The 17,908-nt window shown below is 41.0% G+C and overlaps 4 protein-coding genes across 6 annotated transcripts in view; 2 read left to right on the forward strand and 2 right to left on the reverse strand.

Annotated features, from left to right (window-relative positions):
• The window catches only part of LOC116161024 (fasciclin-3-like), a gene marked incomplete at its 3' end in the record, with an annotated part of 83,546 nt that extends 73,191 nt beyond the window's left edge, over window positions 1–10,355 (reverse strand). For both annotated transcript variants that reach the window (XM_031474208.1, XM_031474207.1), the window contains 1 exon segment: window positions 10,303–10,355. In XM_031474208.1, coding sequence (XP_031330068.1) covers window positions 10,303–10,340 — 38 coding nt within the window.
• On the forward strand, window positions 1,397–10,297 carry LOC116161022 (neurofilament heavy polypeptide-like). Of its 2 annotated transcripts, XM_031474205.1 has the most exons (7): window positions 1,403–2,265; window positions 3,194–3,370; window positions 3,421–3,663; window positions 3,716–3,810; window positions 7,895–7,958; window positions 8,005–9,387; window positions 9,437–9,590. In XM_031474205.1, the coding sequence occupies exons 1-7, from the start codon at window positions 2,217–2,219 to the stop codon at window positions 9,457–9,459; spliced, it is 2,034 nt and encodes a 677-aa protein (XP_031330065.1). In that variant the 5' UTR covers window positions 1,403–2,216; the 3' UTR covers window positions 9,460–9,590. The 2 variants fall into 2 exon arrangements, with proteins under 2 accessions (XP_031330064.1, XP_031330065.1); XM_031474204.1 differs by having other exon boundaries at window positions 1,397–2,265; window positions 8,005–10,297.
• An 847-nt stretch (window positions 10,356–11,202) lies between the features above and the next one.
• On the reverse strand, window positions 11,203–11,778 carry LOC116162356 (zinc finger protein 64-like). Its single transcript, XM_031475973.1, has one exon. The coding sequence runs from the start codon at window positions 11,776–11,778 to the stop codon at window positions 11,203–11,205; it is 576 nt and encodes a 191-aa protein (XP_031331833.1).
• Window positions 11,779–16,111: 4,333 nt separating this feature from the next.
• LOC116161030 (lysocardiolipin acyltransferase 1-like) lies at window positions 16,112–17,819 on the forward strand. Its single transcript, XM_031474217.1, has 5 exons — window positions 16,112–16,436; window positions 16,495–16,601; window positions 16,652–17,062; window positions 17,108–17,295; window positions 17,341–17,819. The coding sequence occupies exons 1-5, from the start codon at window positions 16,379–16,381 to the stop codon at window positions 17,687–17,689; spliced, it is 1,113 nt and encodes a 370-aa protein (XP_031330077.1). The 5' UTR covers window positions 16,112–16,378; the 3' UTR covers window positions 17,690–17,819.
• Window positions 17,820–17,908: the final 89 nt, after the last annotated feature.

Consider the following 17,908-nt stretch of genomic DNA (forward strand, 5'->3'; position numbering starts at 1 on the left):
GAATAATCCTAATTTTTTGCGGTTCTTGGTCAACTTCTTGGTGACAAGGGGGGTCTGCGAAGATATTCGAATGTTTCCGAAAATGGAGGCGAAGCGAGGTGCAACTTTCGAAGCTTTCCGAAAAAGAACAAAAAACCTATTTTTCACGGTTTAAGGTCGAGGGGGTTGGAGTTAGTCTGCGGTTTCAAACGCGAAAGTAGTCGAATTTGTCCGAAATAGAACAAAAAATATTGTTCGCGGCTCTGGGTCAACTTCATTGTGACAAGAGGAGGGGGAGGGGGGTTAGTCTGCGGTTGCAAGCTTGCAAGCGCAAATTATTATTATTAAGACGTATTAAGACGTTTGAATTTTTCTGAAAAATAACAAAATGTATTTTGCGCGATTCTTGGTATTATTTCAAAGGGTTAAGAGAAGTAGGTCTGGGGACTATCGGGGGCGAAGCCAAGTGCAACTTAGGAAGCTGTTTGTTTCAAACGCGAATTTTTCCGAATAAGAATCAAAATCTATTTCGTGACTCTGATCACATTCATGATAACAAGGAGAGGGGGGGCGGGGATCAGCATTTTAAACGCAAAGATTGAATGTTTCGAACACGAAAAATCACAAAAAAATGTTTTTCTGAAAAATGACAAAAAATACATTTCTCGCGATTCTAGGTCAACTTAGTGGGGATAATGGGGGAGAGGGGGGCGTTCCCGGGGGAGAAGGTGTGGCTATAAGAAGCTGCTGGTTTCAAACGCAAAGATGCAAACTTTTCCGAATCCTCTTAAAGGAGCACGAACAATTTTTCACGCTGATCTGTCAATTGCGGAGCGAAAGGGGGGGGGGCGTCGCACCTAAAAAAGTACCTATCGTAAACGAACTGCTTGACAAATTACGAAGTCATACGCGAAAGATAATGCAATTTTTCCGAATCTACAAACATGGGCGAGTTTTCACGCTTCTCGGTTAATTTGGGGGGTAGAGAAGGAGACGAAGCACGAATTTTTTTATTTTTCGACCGTATCCGCCTCTCTCACTACACGAACATTCGCCGTGCCTGTTGAATTGAGAGGGAAAGGCATCATCAGTCTACGACACAAATCGCGACATCCCAACCCCTTTTTCGAAAAATTCTTACAGTTCCCAAAGTATAATAAATAACTTTTATTTTTAAAAAACATGGTCATCGCCTAGAGAAGCAAGTTAGTATACCAGGTTCCTTTAAATTGTTTGCATCATAAGATCCCCTCGCCCTTCATTCCCCAACGAAATATTAGATGCTGCCTTGGGAAGTAAAATGTGAATAAGTTGTATGTGCGGTTACGGAGGAGCGGTGAGGGAGGGGGGGGGGGTTAAAACGGTACTACTCTTCAAAAGAATCGTTATTTTCCGACACATCCTCCGACCCCCTACATCGAAACGAGACGTCTTTATTAATGGGGTCAAAGTGTTTTAAGTGCGCAAAGATTACATTTTATTGAATAACAAGGATTTTATAGATGCAATTGCACACTGTATAATTCAATTTAATTTAAACAATAAACCATCATAAACACACATAATAATAACGAATTACATGAAAATGTCGCGTTCGTGTCGTGTCGTGTGTTTTCGCGAGCGCCCATCGAATTCGTACAACGTCGCCGCCACTGACACTGACTGACACCGAGTGTGGTTGCGAACGCGTCCGCTAGGGGGACGTTAATTTTTCCATTTCGTAATCAAACCAATTAATCAAAATCTTAAAAAAATTATAATTAAAACGAAACCGTTTCGTTATTTTCCATTCGAAATAAATCGCGCGCACGTGACGCTTGAATTTCCGTTCCCGACCAATTTATTCATTGTTCCCGAGATTCGAATTTGTGGGTCATTTCGCCGATACGCGGAAGTCGGCCGAAGTGTCGCCGTCGACGTCCGAACCCGCTAAAGATACATTCATAAACGATTCGCACGCAGTCGGGGGAAGTCAGATTTTTTGACGTTCCGCGAGAGTCGATAAAATACGGGTCTTTCGAAACGTTATGTAATAGGGCCGAAAGCCATGAAAGAAGTCGTCCAGTGAGAAACCGGCCAGTCGCGCTTTTTCACCCCCGTGCGTGACGTTTGGGGCGGATGGAAGTTTTCTTTTCGATTCGCGAAAAAATGTCGTAGTACGCGACGCGATGATGATTTCGAAAAGTTGACGAAACGCGCGCCGCAATTCATCGCCTTGTAATTCGGGGGAGAGAATAATGGGGAAAAAGGTGAAGAAGACGAGATGGCGTACACTTACGCTCAATGGTAAGCCGATTACATAATTTAGTTTGACTCGAGGCGTGTGTGTTACGCGAAGCACGTGTTTTTCCGTCGTTTTTTCTACGGCGACCAACGCGAATTCGCATCATGTTAGAAATTGCGGTCTAGACGTGTTTTTTTGCGACGGTGGTGGTGGCGGCGGCGGCGTTTCGCCCTCCGCCCGACAGCACACAATCGAGTATTTATTATTGGCACGAGATTAATCGGCTTTCTAAAGTTCAATTCTAAATTTATATAATTTACTGCCGGTTACGAATCTTGACCTTTGACCTACGACCTCCTCAAGAAGCACCCCTGAACCAGAGAGTACGAAATCGATAAATGGAGCAGGCGAGATTATCGCAAAAACATCCGTCTGCGATATGCACCTCTCTCCCGCGATGTAATATCGGTGCCGGTGTTTTCGAAATCGATAGCAAGCGGCCGCTCGCGGTGGAAAAAAAAAGGGGCGCGCGTACTCGGCGAGGACTAAAATTAGAAATCACGAGACCGAAATTCACGCGCTTCTGCACGTGATGTAATAACAGAGTCGAAATTTGAATTTGAAATTTTGCTCCCAAATCCGCGCTAATCAGTGACGTATGTCATTGGGCAATAGAGAACAATAGATCGAGTTAGCGTTGATTGACGGCCTTCGTCACTTTGGGGGGTGGTGACGGCGGCACCGGAGGAAGAGCGCTACGTTAATAGTCGACACTTAAAATTCCTCACCAAACAATGAACTTTTGCGAGTGCCGGTCGAATAAGAGAGATCTCTTCTGCCAAGTTTTTTTTTTCGCAATCCGGCGCGCTCGCATTTTCGAATTTCGCCCCTTCCCGCGCGCACGCGGAAGCGAGCGCGCGTGAATAAGTTCGTCAAACACGCTGTTTACACAGAGCGATTAAGTTGTTTATTTAAACAATTTCGTTGCAGGTCACCAGAGCGATAGCGAGGAATCTCTGCTAACGGCCGGCGATAATTACCAACGTAAATACTCGAAATTCTCGTACTCGACCCACTCGAGCCCCATAAGAAAGTTCGAGCACGACAGCAGCAAAACGACGCGATCGAACAGCACGACCAGCGAGAAGAAGGCCACCTTCAACGAGGGTTCGTTAATCTCATGGGAAACTCCCGGGTTTTCGCAATTTAAATTTTAGATGAGTACACGCGTATCACGACCCCTCGACAGGACGTCCTCTTCAAGAAGGGCTACCTGAACAAGCCGAAACTTTACCAGACGCAAACGTCGACGGGCACCTGCTCGACAGCCAACTCCACCTCGACGTGCACTCCCGACCATCAATCGGCCGACGGTATGGAGGGTACGGACGTCGAGTACGAATCGCAATTTGTCTTCCCCAACGGGTTCATCGACCAAAACGGAATCTACTACATTAACAGTAAGCGCTCGGGTCGGCGAGTGCGTTCGATTAACAAACCTCCCCTTTGCAGGTTTCGAACCATTCCCATTCGTCGTCTATAACGCCCCCATTTGCTACGCGGAATATCCGAACTCGAGGACGAAACGTTACAGCACGGATTCCATGGTTAGTAACTATTCATCTGATCACCCTGTATATAAATGTATGCATATTATGACATAGGTGTCTGGCAAATTCTCACATTAATTTTCTCTATTTTGTAACCACATGTTAACCACTACTGTACTTATTCATTTATTTATGTAGGTATTCACTTCAAATTTGAATTTAAATTGCCTAAAGTTCCTGTGTCAGGAAAGTGTCGAAAAATGTAGGCTTTTTCGCACAGGTTGTGGGAACATCACTAAAGAATTAGCAAATATTTTAAGTGTGAAGATCGTGTGACAATATTTTTTCTTTGGTTAGTAAAAAAGGGGATAACTGCATATTTTTGATCATCCTGTACCAACACTACTGTCGTTTTTTTTAGTATTGTACGCCCCTACATTTTCGCGATTAAAAGAAATACAGAAAAATGTTTATTACAAAAGTTTCTTGAAAATGATGATGTGATGAACAAACTGCCGTTTTCAAAATAAATATACGGGGTCAGTTAAAAAAGTTATTGGACCTAACCTCATTCTTTTAAATCGAACACCTTGTATATTTTAATCTAAAAAAATAGCATATTTAAAGTCACTGTTCAAAAATATAATACCAAAAACATTCAAAACTCTTTTTGAACCACTTGACTATCATCCCTGATATGTTAAATTTTTGAAAAGAGAGTTTAATATGCTTTTTAGATTAAAATATACAGGGTGTTCTATTTCAAACAATGATGTTAGGTTCGATAACTTTCTTACCTAACCTTGTATACTTATTTTTGAAAACGGCAGATGATTCAACAATCATTTTCAAGAAACGTTTGTAATACCTACTCATTTTTATGTATTTCTTTTAAATCAAAATATTTCGATTTCCCCCCATATCTCTTAAGCGAGCGAGATTTTTATTTTACAATTTTAAGCTTGATTCAACATGACGCCTATATCACTTTTTTATAGCACTACCAATTACACGGATACCGTATAAAAGTGGAACACCCTGTATAGGGGGTATCGATATTATTTTAGGGTCGCCGTTTAGAGTATTGTCAAACTTGAAAATGACTTGGCGGGTTCGTGCGGGTTTGATGTATGTGACTAAATATTATTTCGAATGGAACATAAGCTCTGTTTCGCGGCCGCCCTCACCTCGCTCAAGCGCGCGATAAGCCATTACGCTTGCTCGTCTTGCACGGATGAAGCATATTTCTTTAATCGCCTTTCACAGGAAAATTTTGAGACATCCTATTATAGACCTATACTATACCAATGAAAATATTCATTTGATCACCCAGTATGAGAATATTTTCGTAGAATTGGGCGGTACCGTACCCCCCCTCCCCCCGCCGGTTCTACATTCGCAAAAATCGGCAAAAGACAAACATTTTCAGGAGAGCATCTAACATTTTGTGGGAGGTCGTAGCTCTGGGGAATATTCCTAGGAGCCCCAGCGATACCGCTCTAGTATTAGAAAATCTAATCTCTCCCAGGAGGAAAAGAGAAAGAAAGATTCAACGTTCCTTTAGTTAAAACTATCATAAAATTTTTATGTACTGGGACCATGTGGCTGGGGGTATCCCATACCTCCCCAGACTCCACAGTGCTATGTTCTCCCACAAAACGTTACATAGTCTCCCAATAATGTTTGTCTTGTGTCAAAAGCGCTTAATATTTTGTGGGAGAATGTAGAACTGGGGGGTATAATCATTAATACCCCCCCCCCCCAGAGATATCGCCCTAGTACACGAAGAGAAAGAGATAGACAGAAAGAAAGATTCAATGTTCCTTTACTTAAAACTATCATAAAATTTTTCTGTACTGAGATCGTGTGGCTGGGGGGTATTCCATACCCCCCAGACCCCCCGGTTCTACATTCTCCCACAAAATATTAAGCGCTTTTGGTACAAGACAATCATTTTTGGGAGAAGGTAGCACCGGGGCATATGGAATATCCCAGAGCGATATCGCCCCAGTACACGAAGAGAAATAGAGAAAGAGAGAGTCGAGAAAGAAACAAAAATTCAATGGTCCTTTGCATAAAACTATCATACAATATTTGTGTACTGGAGCGGTGTGGCCTCGGGGGTATTCCAGACCCCTCCGGTTCTACCTCGCCCAAAATACTGTGCGCTTTTAGCATTTACATCATAATTTTTAGAAAGATACCATTTAAAGTGAACTCTTTAAGAGAACGTAGAACCGAGGGGAATGGAACCCCCTCTCCCCTCCCCAATATACGGCAGTCCTCCAGGAGAGAGAGAGAGAGAGAGAGAGAGATGTCCTGTATTGCTGTGCCTCCCTTCACTCAAATATGAATTCGACAATTCGGCGTTTAGTCTGCATAAAACCTCAAAAAAAACACTTTAATGTTGAGTATTTATACAGTGAAGTTTTGTCGAAACATCCTGTAGATCTATACTATACCAATGTAAATATTCATTTGGCGATCCTGTATAAACACTGTTCGCGAACCCTATTTTTAAATAATTCTACAGAGTATTGTGGAATTTTGAAATTGAAATATTGTACAGGGTGAGTCAACGATTGCGCGGACTAACTTAATGCCTTGAAGATAAGATTTTTCGATGGAGTGCTTTTGTATTATAATATGGTTGAATAGTCTCCACATTTTAAAAATGTTTGGAATTATACAGGGTGCGCCCACATAGTAGGGCGCCAAAATGGTACATTTTTTTAAATAGGACCCCCTGTATTTGAATGCATTTTTGAGTTCTACGTGTAATTGTGTCTTTTTTATTATATGGTTAATATCCGAAAAGCTAGTAGTTTTAAAGATAATTCCATTTGTAAGAAAAATTGGGCATTTGCAAGCGTCAGTATATTGTCAAAATTATTACTTAAATTTTGATTCCATGTTTTATATCTTTTATCCTGGGTTAAGTAAACGTCAAATAAATACATCTACGTATATGAAACATTAAAAAAATAGCTTACAGGGTGTTTTTTTCTAGTCCAAAGTTACAAAACTTCAATATTAAAAATCATCTCACTTTTTAAACCCTAGATAAAAATATAAAACCTGGAATCTAGATTTAAGTAATAATTTTGAACATTATACTGACGCTTGCAATGCGGGGGGGGGGGGGGTCTATTAAAAAAAATGTACCATTTGGGCGCGCTACTTTGTGGGCGCACCCTGTATAATTCCAAATATTTTTAAAATGTGGAGAATATTCAACCATATCATAATACAAAAGTACTCTATCGAAAAATCTTATCTTCAAGGTTAACTTACTCCGCGCAATCGTTAACTCACCCTGTACAACGTGCCTTAAAAATTATATTGCCTCATTCTTTGTATTAGACACTGTCAAATTTTTTTGAAACATCCTGTAGTGTATGATTAAAAGTATTTCTTTGATCGCTCTGTTATAAGCAGCATCGATTCTTGTGACTGTTCCTTCAAAAAATTTTTGAAGAATTGTTATGTTATACAAACATATTTTTGAATCACCTTGTATAAGTGGTATAGATTTTATTTTAAGGGTACGACTTTGAATGGTGTAAAATGTGAATTAGAAAAATTAGTGGACGTTGCAGATAAGTCAATTTCTTTGTAAACGAATGATAATGTATACGGGGGTTTTGGCAGAACGCCGTGTATAATTCAAAATAATTTTGATTCGGCTACCAAACCAAATTTTGAAAATGTGCAAATCCCGAAAACGTTTTTGAAATTTGAGGAAGTTGTCAGAGATTTTGAAAATGCTCAGAAAATGGTTCTGTTTCCAAAGTCTTCGAATTGAATTTTCGGAAGTGATATAGTGTGTCTCACATTTAAATTGGCCCCTAGACCATGACTTAATTAGTCCGTCCATTCATCTGTTAAGTTGGCTCGCTCGCTTTGCGAAAAAGTGTTATTAAGACAAAGCGCGCTGGCCTTCTTTGATGTAATGAATGAATCACTTATGATTTTGTTGGCGCTTTGTCTAATTTTATTACAAATCTACTTACCGCAACAAAAATTCTCGTAAATAAATTTAGCGCTAGAAGAATTCTCGCCATTAAGCGGGGATTTATTTTTAGACCTGTCAAGTGCGTTCAGAAAGCTAAAGTTAGATCGTCTCTTGTTTTTTTTGCAGGCGGAATCTGTCAGTCCCCAAAATGAGGAGTCCGGCGCGACGAATGTCTCAACGCAGCCTTCAGGTGAGTCTCGGTTGTTTTTTTTTCGTCTCTAGCGATAGATTTGCAGACGAAGAACAGCCGGTGCGTTTGAAGAAGAGGCGGCGTCGGAAAGTCTCGCCTTCGAAGTCGGTTACGTCGGAGGCGAGTAGCGACGATGTTTTTAAGACTGAGGAACGCGATGCTCAAGATGTTGCAAAGGAGAATAAGAGCGAGTTGAAGGCTGATGCCGAAGAGTTCATTCCAAGAAATTTGCAGGCGAACGTGCACTTCTTCAACGTGCCACCGAATTTTATTCCGGTCCCGTTCGATGCGCCGCCCCCGTTCGTGCCGGTCAACTTCATCTCGCCCGCTCAAAATTTCGTAAACGTAATTCCGGAAGTTCAGGAGGCGAAGCCGGACGCCGAGGCGAAGAAAAAGACGGACATCGACATCGCGAAGATCGTTTGGAAGCTCGAGGAGGCCGCCAAGGAGCAGGACGGCAAGAAGTCGTACAAGCCGAAGACGAGGCCACGTTTCGGCCACTATCAAAATCGGGATTGGAAGCCGAAGATTGCCGAAGCGCCTGCACCGCCGAGGGGGTTACGCAACGCAAAGCCCGTCGAGAAAAAGACTGAAATTAAAGTAGCGCCGTCTCCGGTTCGCGCTCCTCGCAAGTCCAATCAGTGGATTGCGGTCGCGAGCAGGAAGAAGCGCAAGAACAAGGGGGTCGAGGAGGAGGAGGAGGAGGTGGAGGTGGTTGAGGAGGCCCCGCCGCTTAGTGACGACCTTTTCGAAAGTTTCGACATTAACCAATTGGTCGACGTTGTACCACCTTCGCAGCTTGAAACAGCTCCGTCTCAACCTGAAACCGGTCTTCCGGAAATCGTAACGGAACCCGTCAAATCCGAACCGGACATTCGCACACCTCCCCCAGAAGTACGTAAGAAAAAGAAAAAGACAATAAAGGTTGCAACAAAGAAGGTGATTGTAACCGATTTTCCTCCTGTGGAGGTGGCAGAAGAACCGCCCTGTGAACCACCGGCGTGCGAAGTGTTCTCACCACCCGCTCCGGAGGAAACGATCTCGACAGCAGTCGTCGAAGACAAAATTATCACCGAGGAAGAAACGGCGGTAAAATCGCCGAGCGAGACTCCCGAAAAAAAGAAGAAGAAAAAGAAGAAACCCGCCAAATCGACCTCGAACCCGACCCCAAGCTCCGACTGCGACACCTACGACTTCCTCCTCGACACCTCCGACGACTTCGACAAGAAGACCAACGTCGAAATCTCCCAGGAGCTCGACCGCATGATACAGAAGGGCATGTACAGCAGCCTCGAGGGGAAGATTCGGTCGATGAACATCGACCTCGACGACGCGTTCTTCCGGATAGTCGCCAGATCGGAATCGCCGCCGCGCCCGTCGACCTCGAGGGGAATCTTCAGGTGGAACCTGGAAGAGTTCCAGGATAAAGGTGAGGATAACCAAAACACGCCGACGATTACCTTAACGAATGTTACTAGCGTTCCGTCTGAGCCGATTTTAAGCGGATCTCCGCCTCCTCCTCCGCCGCACTATCCGATCACGCAGGCCGTCAGGGAGTGGATGACGAGGACGCGCGAGAATACGCCCGACGTCGATATATTTAAGAGCGCCAGGGAGCTGGGGGACGACGAGGTCGTCCTGTGGAGTGCGCGCGAAGCGGAGACGGAACCGAAGAATACAATTGAAGACTGTGAGGAAGCAATAGAGGTTTACGAGAGCCGCTACGGAAATAACGAGGACTTTTTGAGGATTAGGAGCGAAATCGCAGAAGAGGCACAAAGAAATACTCGTCGCAGCGACCTACCGTACAGGGCGATCTGCTGCAACCTCATGTGAATCCAAAGATCTATTTTTTTATTAATTTTTAGCATTTTGCGTGTTAAAGTATTGAGATAGTTTATTTTCAAGTTTGGGTGTTCTTATTGCTCGCTATTTACTATACGCCCACGAATCTGGGCAAAGTCTGAAAATCGTGCATGATTTACCATCGTTTTGTTTTTAATAATAATAATGTTACTGTTATATAGTTTTAGGATAGATGGTGCAAAGCGCGGACTTCACTACTAGGCGCGTACCGTGTAATTCGTTAGTTTTTTAATTAAGTAGCTCGTTAGGTATTGTTTTTCATTTCTCGTTTAGTCATTACATGCAACTGTGTTCCTTTTTTTGCATTAATTACAGCTAGAAGCGCTATAATTCTATTGTAATACGTAGGTAATTAGAATTTGTTTTTAATGCGATTGGTGATTAGCGGTTTACTTAATTTTATTGTTACCTCTTGTTTGTTAATTTTCAAATTTGTGCCTTTGCGAATTTTTCAAATAAAAACTTCAAAACTACTCACCACGCTCCTCCGACGACCGAAGCCCCGGGGCTCCTCATTACAAGCGAACGTATTCCGATAAAAACCGCAAGAGAATTCAAAATGGCTGTACGCCTGGCGGGATCGCCGAACGCTGTGAAGTTGCAGATGTCATCTTTGACAATTTTAAATTTTTAAGCGCTGTTGCCACGTCGTTTTTGTATACCCAGATTTCACAAACGCTTCATGCTCGGTCGCGCGATTTTGTTGCTTCAAAGCAAAAACCTTGTTCTCTTATCTTTGAAATTTGCTATAGTGTGGTTTATGTGTTTTCTAGGGCATGTAAGCGCTTAAGAGGATAGAGAATACTTTTTGTTGACCACTAAATGGTTTTCCGATATTTTATTATGCACTTTCTACGTGTAAACAAGCTTTGAACGCTTTCCAGAGTTTCCCAACACCAAGTTTTCTATGCGTTTTCATGCCTCTTACACTCTGAAAGACTTTCAAAGTTCTGCACACTTCTGTTCAGACGCTAGAAAGCTCTGGAAACAAGTTTTTATTGCAGGAAAATGTGCAAGAAATTTTTGGAAAGCATCCAAAAAGCTCCTTTTATTGTTTCAAATCATAGAAAAATCAATAACGCACTTGGAACACTTGAAGGATTTTCCAGACCCTTCTATACATTTCCTAGAAAATCTACTATTGCCCTGGAAAAGTTAGATATGGCTTTCCAGGGCCTCCTAAGCTCTTTTACTACTCTAAAGCACCTAGTAGAGAGCCTAGAAAGTTCCGGAAAATCTTTCAAGGCCCTTGAAAAAAGTGTGACTGCTACACAAGATCTTAGGCACATTCGTTTACTAAGCTCCTATCTTTACTAAGCGTTTAATTTGCGATTAGTAAACGAACACACCTTTTGTTAATATCTAGAATAAATAAAATTTAATGTTTTCGCATATGTTTCTTCAGGACACTTTTATAAGCGGTCTTAAGCCCGCACAACAGACACTCGTAGTTTTTGATATTGGTGTGTCTTCGTAAATGCGTCTTGAGATTACTTTTCCGTATCGTCTTATAGCTACAGAAGGTGCAGAAGAAGCTCTCGCCGACGATGTGCTTGAGCAGGTGCAGCTTTAGACAGTCTTTACGTATCGTCTCGTAGTCGCACTGCTCGCATTTGAACTCCTTAAAGTCGGAATGCGTGAGTAGGTGTCTTTTTAGGCTCGCCTTCTGTATCGTTTTAAAATCGCACTGGTCACATTTGAAGTCTTTCACGTCGTAGTGTTTGAGTACGTGCTTCTTTAGGTTGCTCTTGTAGAACGAGCGAAAGTGGCACTGGTTGCAGTTGAACACCTTCCTGTTCGAGTCGCTCGTCGTCTCCGGACACGAGGCATCGTATTCCTCCTTGATGATCACGTCGAACGGTGGAAAAGGTGGGTGGTCTTCGTCGTTGCTGTCGTGTAATTCTGTTTTGATGGTGCAATGGTCGAATGCGATACGTTCATCACCTTCCAGCATTATAGATACACATTTAAAATTCTTTTGTGGAACGAAAACAATTAAACATAACCTCAATTGCATATGACAGTGTTGCCAAGTGATAGGGCTGAGGAAACCCCTGAGAGCACTGCAAACCTTTGTACACCAGTAAAAGGGTTTTCCGCTTTTCTATGTTTTTCCACAGCCAAGCAAGTTCTGAACGCTTTCCATAGTTTTCCAAGCGTGCAGGTAGAGGTCTATGAAAGACGCCCGAAGGGTTCTAGAAGGAACATCGTAGGAGGCTCTGGAAATCTCTTGTATGCAGGAATCCTTGACAGGCACTTACTAAGTTCTGGAAAGCGTTAAAAGACGCCTTTCAAGCACTTATCAGTATCGCTTTTCGGTTCAGGTTCAGGTCATCTTTTTAGACTTTGTCCAGGTCTTATTCGGCTTGGAACTTTTAAAGTTTTGCAAGTGATCTAGGAAGCCGTGAAGAAACTCTATCCTTTTAAGCGCTTACATGAACCACCCTATAGCACAAAAGCGCTGACTTTTCGGAAAAATCGAGTTTTCTAGTTTTTTTTTGTTTTGAAAACACTTAAACGCTAAAAGTGCTAAATATTTTGGGGGAAGAATGTAGAATCGGAGGGTCTGAGGGGAATGGAATACCCCCCAGGAAAGAGAAAGATACGATGTTTCTTTTTCTACAATTATCATAATATTTTCGTGAGCTTAGATTAATCGGCGAGGGGAAGATTGTAGAACCGGGGAGTCTGGGATATCCCCCAGAAAAAAGAAAAATTCGACGTTCCTTTTCCTACACTTATCATATAGCATTTTCGTGCGTTAGAGAGAACGGCGCGGGGGAGGGGGGTACTGGTCCATACCCCCCGATGGTCCATTCTTACTCAAAACGTTCAGCCCTTTTCCTTTTCATAAAGGACCATCCAATCTTCCCTTTGATACTCACTTCCTAACTGCTAAATGCGCTAAATATTTTGGGAGAAGAATGTAGACCCCCCCCCCCCCCTCAGGGAACAAAAGATTCGATGTTCCTTTTCCTATAATTATCATGAGATTTTCGTGCGCTAGAGTACAATCAATTTTGTTAGAACTCTGAATATTCTTTTGTCTTTTAGAAATATCTGTGATTTTTGAAGATTTTTTGTTCTAGAACTTAATTTTACTAGAAAGTCATGATCATTTTTTTCGATTTGCAGGATTTGTACACTGTGTTTTAGACATTAGAACATATTAGCAAATTTTTAAAGGGTTTTTTTACAATTTTTAATGGATTTTAGAACTAAATTCATTTTTGTAGAACTCAATGAACACTTGATCTATATTTACGGTGTTCATAATTTGTACATTTTTTTTAGACATTTACATTAGAAGAAGTTAGCAGTTTTGGAGTTTTCCACAATTTTTGAAGATTTTTAATGTTTTCGAACTTAAATGATTTTGTTAGAACTTTATGCACACTTAATTCATTTGTACGATTTTTTAGACGTTTACATTAGCAATTCTTTTACCCTTTTTACCCCTTTTAGAACTATCTATAATTTTTAAAGACTTGGTGCTTTAGAACTTAATTAATACTTTTAGAACTCTATGAACACTTTGATCCAATTTTCTTTAATTTTCGCATAATAAACTAAAAAATTTTTTCACATTTTTAAAGAGAACCACTTTATCATTTTCGTAAAAACAAAAACTCAGTTATTTCAAAAACAAAGATGGCGTGGGGCGATCAATTGTTTTTGCAATAACCTGCTTTTAACTTCTTAACCGTTTGACGGATTGTAACAAATTTGGTATTGTTGAAAAGAGCATTCCTTGGGCAACAAGAATCAAAATATAAAATATAAATATAGTTAATTGAGTTGAATCCTTATCCGCCAGGGGGCTAGTTTTGACACTATGATCTGAAATCCTAAAAAAATCCAAAAAAACAAATGGAATTATATGACTTTTTCTTTATGAAAAAGTAGCCAAATAACACCCAATAAGGCCAGTGAAAACGGTTAAATTAATTAATTAAAATGCTTCAATTGTATCTTATTTGACGTATTTCGGGTATTTGTCGATGGCGCGAAAGATTGTTTGGAAAAGGACCCTACACTTTCAGGTAGGCCTTGGAAAAATAAACAAAGAAGTTAAGAAGGCTTTTCTTGCCATTTTTTATGCTTGTTAGAACTTTCCATAATTTTTGAAGATTTCGACACGCTATTTTACTTTTTTGATACCACTAACAATTACGGAAATTACAAAAGTGTCCACACCCTGTACATTATTTTTTAGTGAGCATTAGAACATACATATTAGCAATTTTTGAAAGATTTTCTGTACAATTTTTGAAAGCCTTTAGTACTTTTGAACTTCATTAAGTTTTTAGAACATTTCATTCACTTCAACAGTTCTCAGAATTTTCAATTACCTTTTGGGCACTTAACTTTAGAACCTGTTAATAATTTTTTACGGATTTTTTGCGATTTTTAATGGATTTTAGAACTAAATTCATTTTTTTAGAACTCAATGAACACTATCTATATTTACGGTGTTAATAATTTGTACATTTTTTTTAGACATTTACATTAGAAGAAGTTAGCAGTTTTGGAGTTTTCCACAATTTTTGAAGATTTTTAGTGTTTTCGAACTTAAATGATTTTGTTAGAACTTTATGCACACTTAATTCATTTGTACGAATTTCGGAAGGTTTACATTATTTTTTAGACGTTTACATTAGATCACATTAGCAATTCTTTTACCCCTTTTAAAACTATCTATAATTTTTGAAGACTTGGTGCTTTAGAACTTAATTAATACTTTTAGAACTCTATGAACACTTTGATCCAATTTTAACGATTTTCAGAATTTGTACATTATCTTTTTGGCATGTACCGGGTGACCCAATAGGACTGTTCCTCGGCCATATCTCGAGAATCGTTCGTCATATGTCTTAGGGATAAAAAAAATTATTGAGTAGATCGGTCATGAAGAATCGCTGGAAGATATTAAGTTCTAAAAATGACCAACAGAGGGCGTAAATGCCATCTTAAATTTAAAAATTGCATTTTCTTTAATTTTCGCATAATAAACTAAAAATTTTTTTTCACATTTTTAAAGAGTATATCATTTTCGTAAAAACAAAAACTCAGTTATTTCAAAAACAAAGATGGCGTGGGGCGTTCAATTGTTTTTGCAATAACCCGCTTTAACTTCTTAACCGTTTGACCGATTCTAACAAATTTGGTATCGTTGAAAAGAGCATTTCTTGGGCAACAAGAATCAAAATATAAAATATAGTTAATTGAGTTGAATCCTTACTCGCCAGGGGGTTAGTTTTGACACTATGATCCAAAATCCTAAAAAAATCCAAAAAACAAATGGAATATGATTTTTTATTTATGAAAAAGTAGCCAAATAACACCCAATGAGGACAGTTTTCAAAATCTCGTTCCTAACCTCAAATTTTGGGAAAGTGAGATTAATTTCTCGATGGCGCGAAAGATTGTTTGGAAAAGGACCCTACACTTTCAGGTAGGCCTTGGAAAAATAAACAAAGAAGTTAAGAAGGCTTTTCTTGCCATTTTTTATGCTTGTTAGAACTTTCCATAATTTTTGAAGATTTCGACACGCTATTTTACTTTTTTGATACCACTAACAATTACGGAAATTACAAAAGTGTCCACACCCTGTACATTATTTTTTAGTGAGCATTAGAACATACATATTAGCAATTTTTGAAAGATTTTCTGTACAATTTTTGAAAGCCTTTAGTACTTTTGAACTTCATTAAGTTTTTAGAACATTTCATTCACTTCAACAGTTCTCAGAATTTTCAATTACCTTTTGGGCACTTAACTTTAGAACCTGTTAATAATTTTTTACGGATTTTTTGCGATTTTTAGACCTTTTCATAAAAACATTTTGGATAAATTTCATGGCAAAATGAAAAATTTCTCCGATGGGTATTCACACACGATTAGTGCACTGTGCGCGGGTGCACCATCCTGTTGAAACCTACAGTTTGCAACATTCGTAATCAAAAATGCTACTCAATACAGTGTATACTTTTTTCCGGTCCATATAAAAATATGAAGTTGATGATGGTTCCTCCGAAACGAAACGTTGTGTTTGAAAATCTCCCAAAGCTGTCTTCTAGAGCTCAAACAGTGGAAGATGAGAAAGTAAAAAGAGCTTAGAATTCTTATTCGATTGGATAACGTATTGGAGTTCAAAACGACGTTTCGATCTCTACCATCATCAGATCGAAAGAGTAAATTTTCACAACCCCACTCCGGTAAAGTCGCGTTTTTTTGCGCCACGACGCCAATAGCATTGCGCGCGAGTTTCGTCAGCAAATAACGACCTACAACTTAATCGAATTTGCGGTAATCCTGTAAAAGACTAATACGCGAAGACCCACAAGGGCCCATGCAGTATAAAAAGGCAAAGAGCGCGCCTCAACAGATATTGATCGAACGAAATTCGAACGGCTAATTTTAGTAGGTACGCGGCGGTCCATCAAGGGATGCTGGAGGAGGAAATCAATACACGCGCGACGTTTTAAGGGACGCCTCTCGCGCTCGCGTTGCGAATATGAGGGTGAAAATACTTAAATAAACAATGAAATTTAATGGGTCATTTCAAGGGGAGAGTTTACTTCATTTTGTGGTACTCCAGCATATTGGCAGGTGAGTCGCGCGTCTTCCCAATTCTTTGCCAAACACTTTACCATAGTGCTCCGTTCAGGTTACGCCGGCCTCTTCTGCCCGTTGCTCCCAATTTTGCTGATCTCGAATAAGCTCTATCGGTATCTGACCGACGTTCTCTTCACCTTTTGGCAGTCGTACCCGACGGTGAGTCCCAAACTCGAATGAAACCCGCGGCGATTAGTGAACTGTTGTAGGTACTTTTGGAGGTGCTATGCGGTTGCGACGTGCAAATCTTAGGCGATCCCATAAAGGCCAACGAGACATCGTTGCTGATCATGAACCACCGGACGCGGACCGACTGGAATTTCCTCTGGCCCGCCGTGTTTCACTCGACTCACGGTTTCAGTAGGTACAAGTATCCGACAAAGTTCGTGCTCAAGGACATTATACGGCACATCCCCGGCATCGGGTGGGTAATGCAGCTCGCCTGCTTTCTCTACATAAAACGAAGCTGGAGCTTGGACCGCGCGAAGATCGACGAGTACATCAACTACTTCTGCGAGATCTGCTACAAATACACCCTGCTGATATTTCCCGAGGGAACCGACTTCACGGAGACGACCAAGGAAAACAGCAACCGATACGCGAAGAAGCACGACCTGCAGGTAAACCGTCCGCACGCGAAACCCTTACTGACCCGCACACTTTAGCGGTACGAATACGTACTCCACCCGCGCACCACCGGTTTCGTCTACCTAGCCGAGAAGCTCCTGGAGAACAACGCGTTGGACGCCCTCTACGATCTCACCCTAGTCTACCCGGACACGGTTCCGCAAACCGAAAGGATCATGTTTAACGACGGCAAATTTCCTCAGCAAGTGAAGATACACTTCACGAGGTAAGCGCACCGAAACGGTGGCCGACCTGACGTCACCGATTGCAGGTACCCCGCGTCGGTTCTGCCGAAAACCTCCGACGACCTGAGGATCTTTCTCGAGAGGCGGTGGCTCGAAAAGGAGCGCGTGCTGCACGAGTTTCACGTCACCGGTCACTTTCTGCACGGCGAGATACTCAAACGGACCGATCTCACCTACCTTTACGCGTCGTTCGTATTCTGGACCCTGTTGCCTTACGTCGTTTTATACTGTTTATACGAGTACCTCTACTTTAGATACCTCGTCGTCGGTCACACCGTTCTCATGCTCATCCTGAATTGCACCACCGACGGATTTCCCGAAGTCGAAATCGTCGTCTACAAATTGAAGAAGAAACTATTTTCGACCCCGTTTTAAGTTGAATTATAATTAATGTACTTTTTTCCGTAGATTTCTGACGTGAATTCAACGTGCCAAAATAAGTGTGTAAATGTAATATATTTAAATAATTAAGAAATAAATAATAATAAGCATCATAACCTCAAAATATGATTTAGTAGCGCAAACGCACGGTACATCGCAACTACCAAGCGGTAGACACAACAAACAATCAAGCAAAGTACGAGGGTTGTCCAG

Source organism: Photinus pyralis, unplaced genomic scaffold (assembly GCF_008802855.1).
Source record: "Photinus pyralis isolate 1611_PpyrPB1 unplaced genomic scaffold, Ppyr1.3 Ppyr1.4_LG10, whole genome shotgun sequence".
Taxonomy (NCBI): Eukaryota; Metazoa; Arthropoda; class Insecta; order Coleoptera; family Lampyridae; genus Photinus; species Photinus pyralis.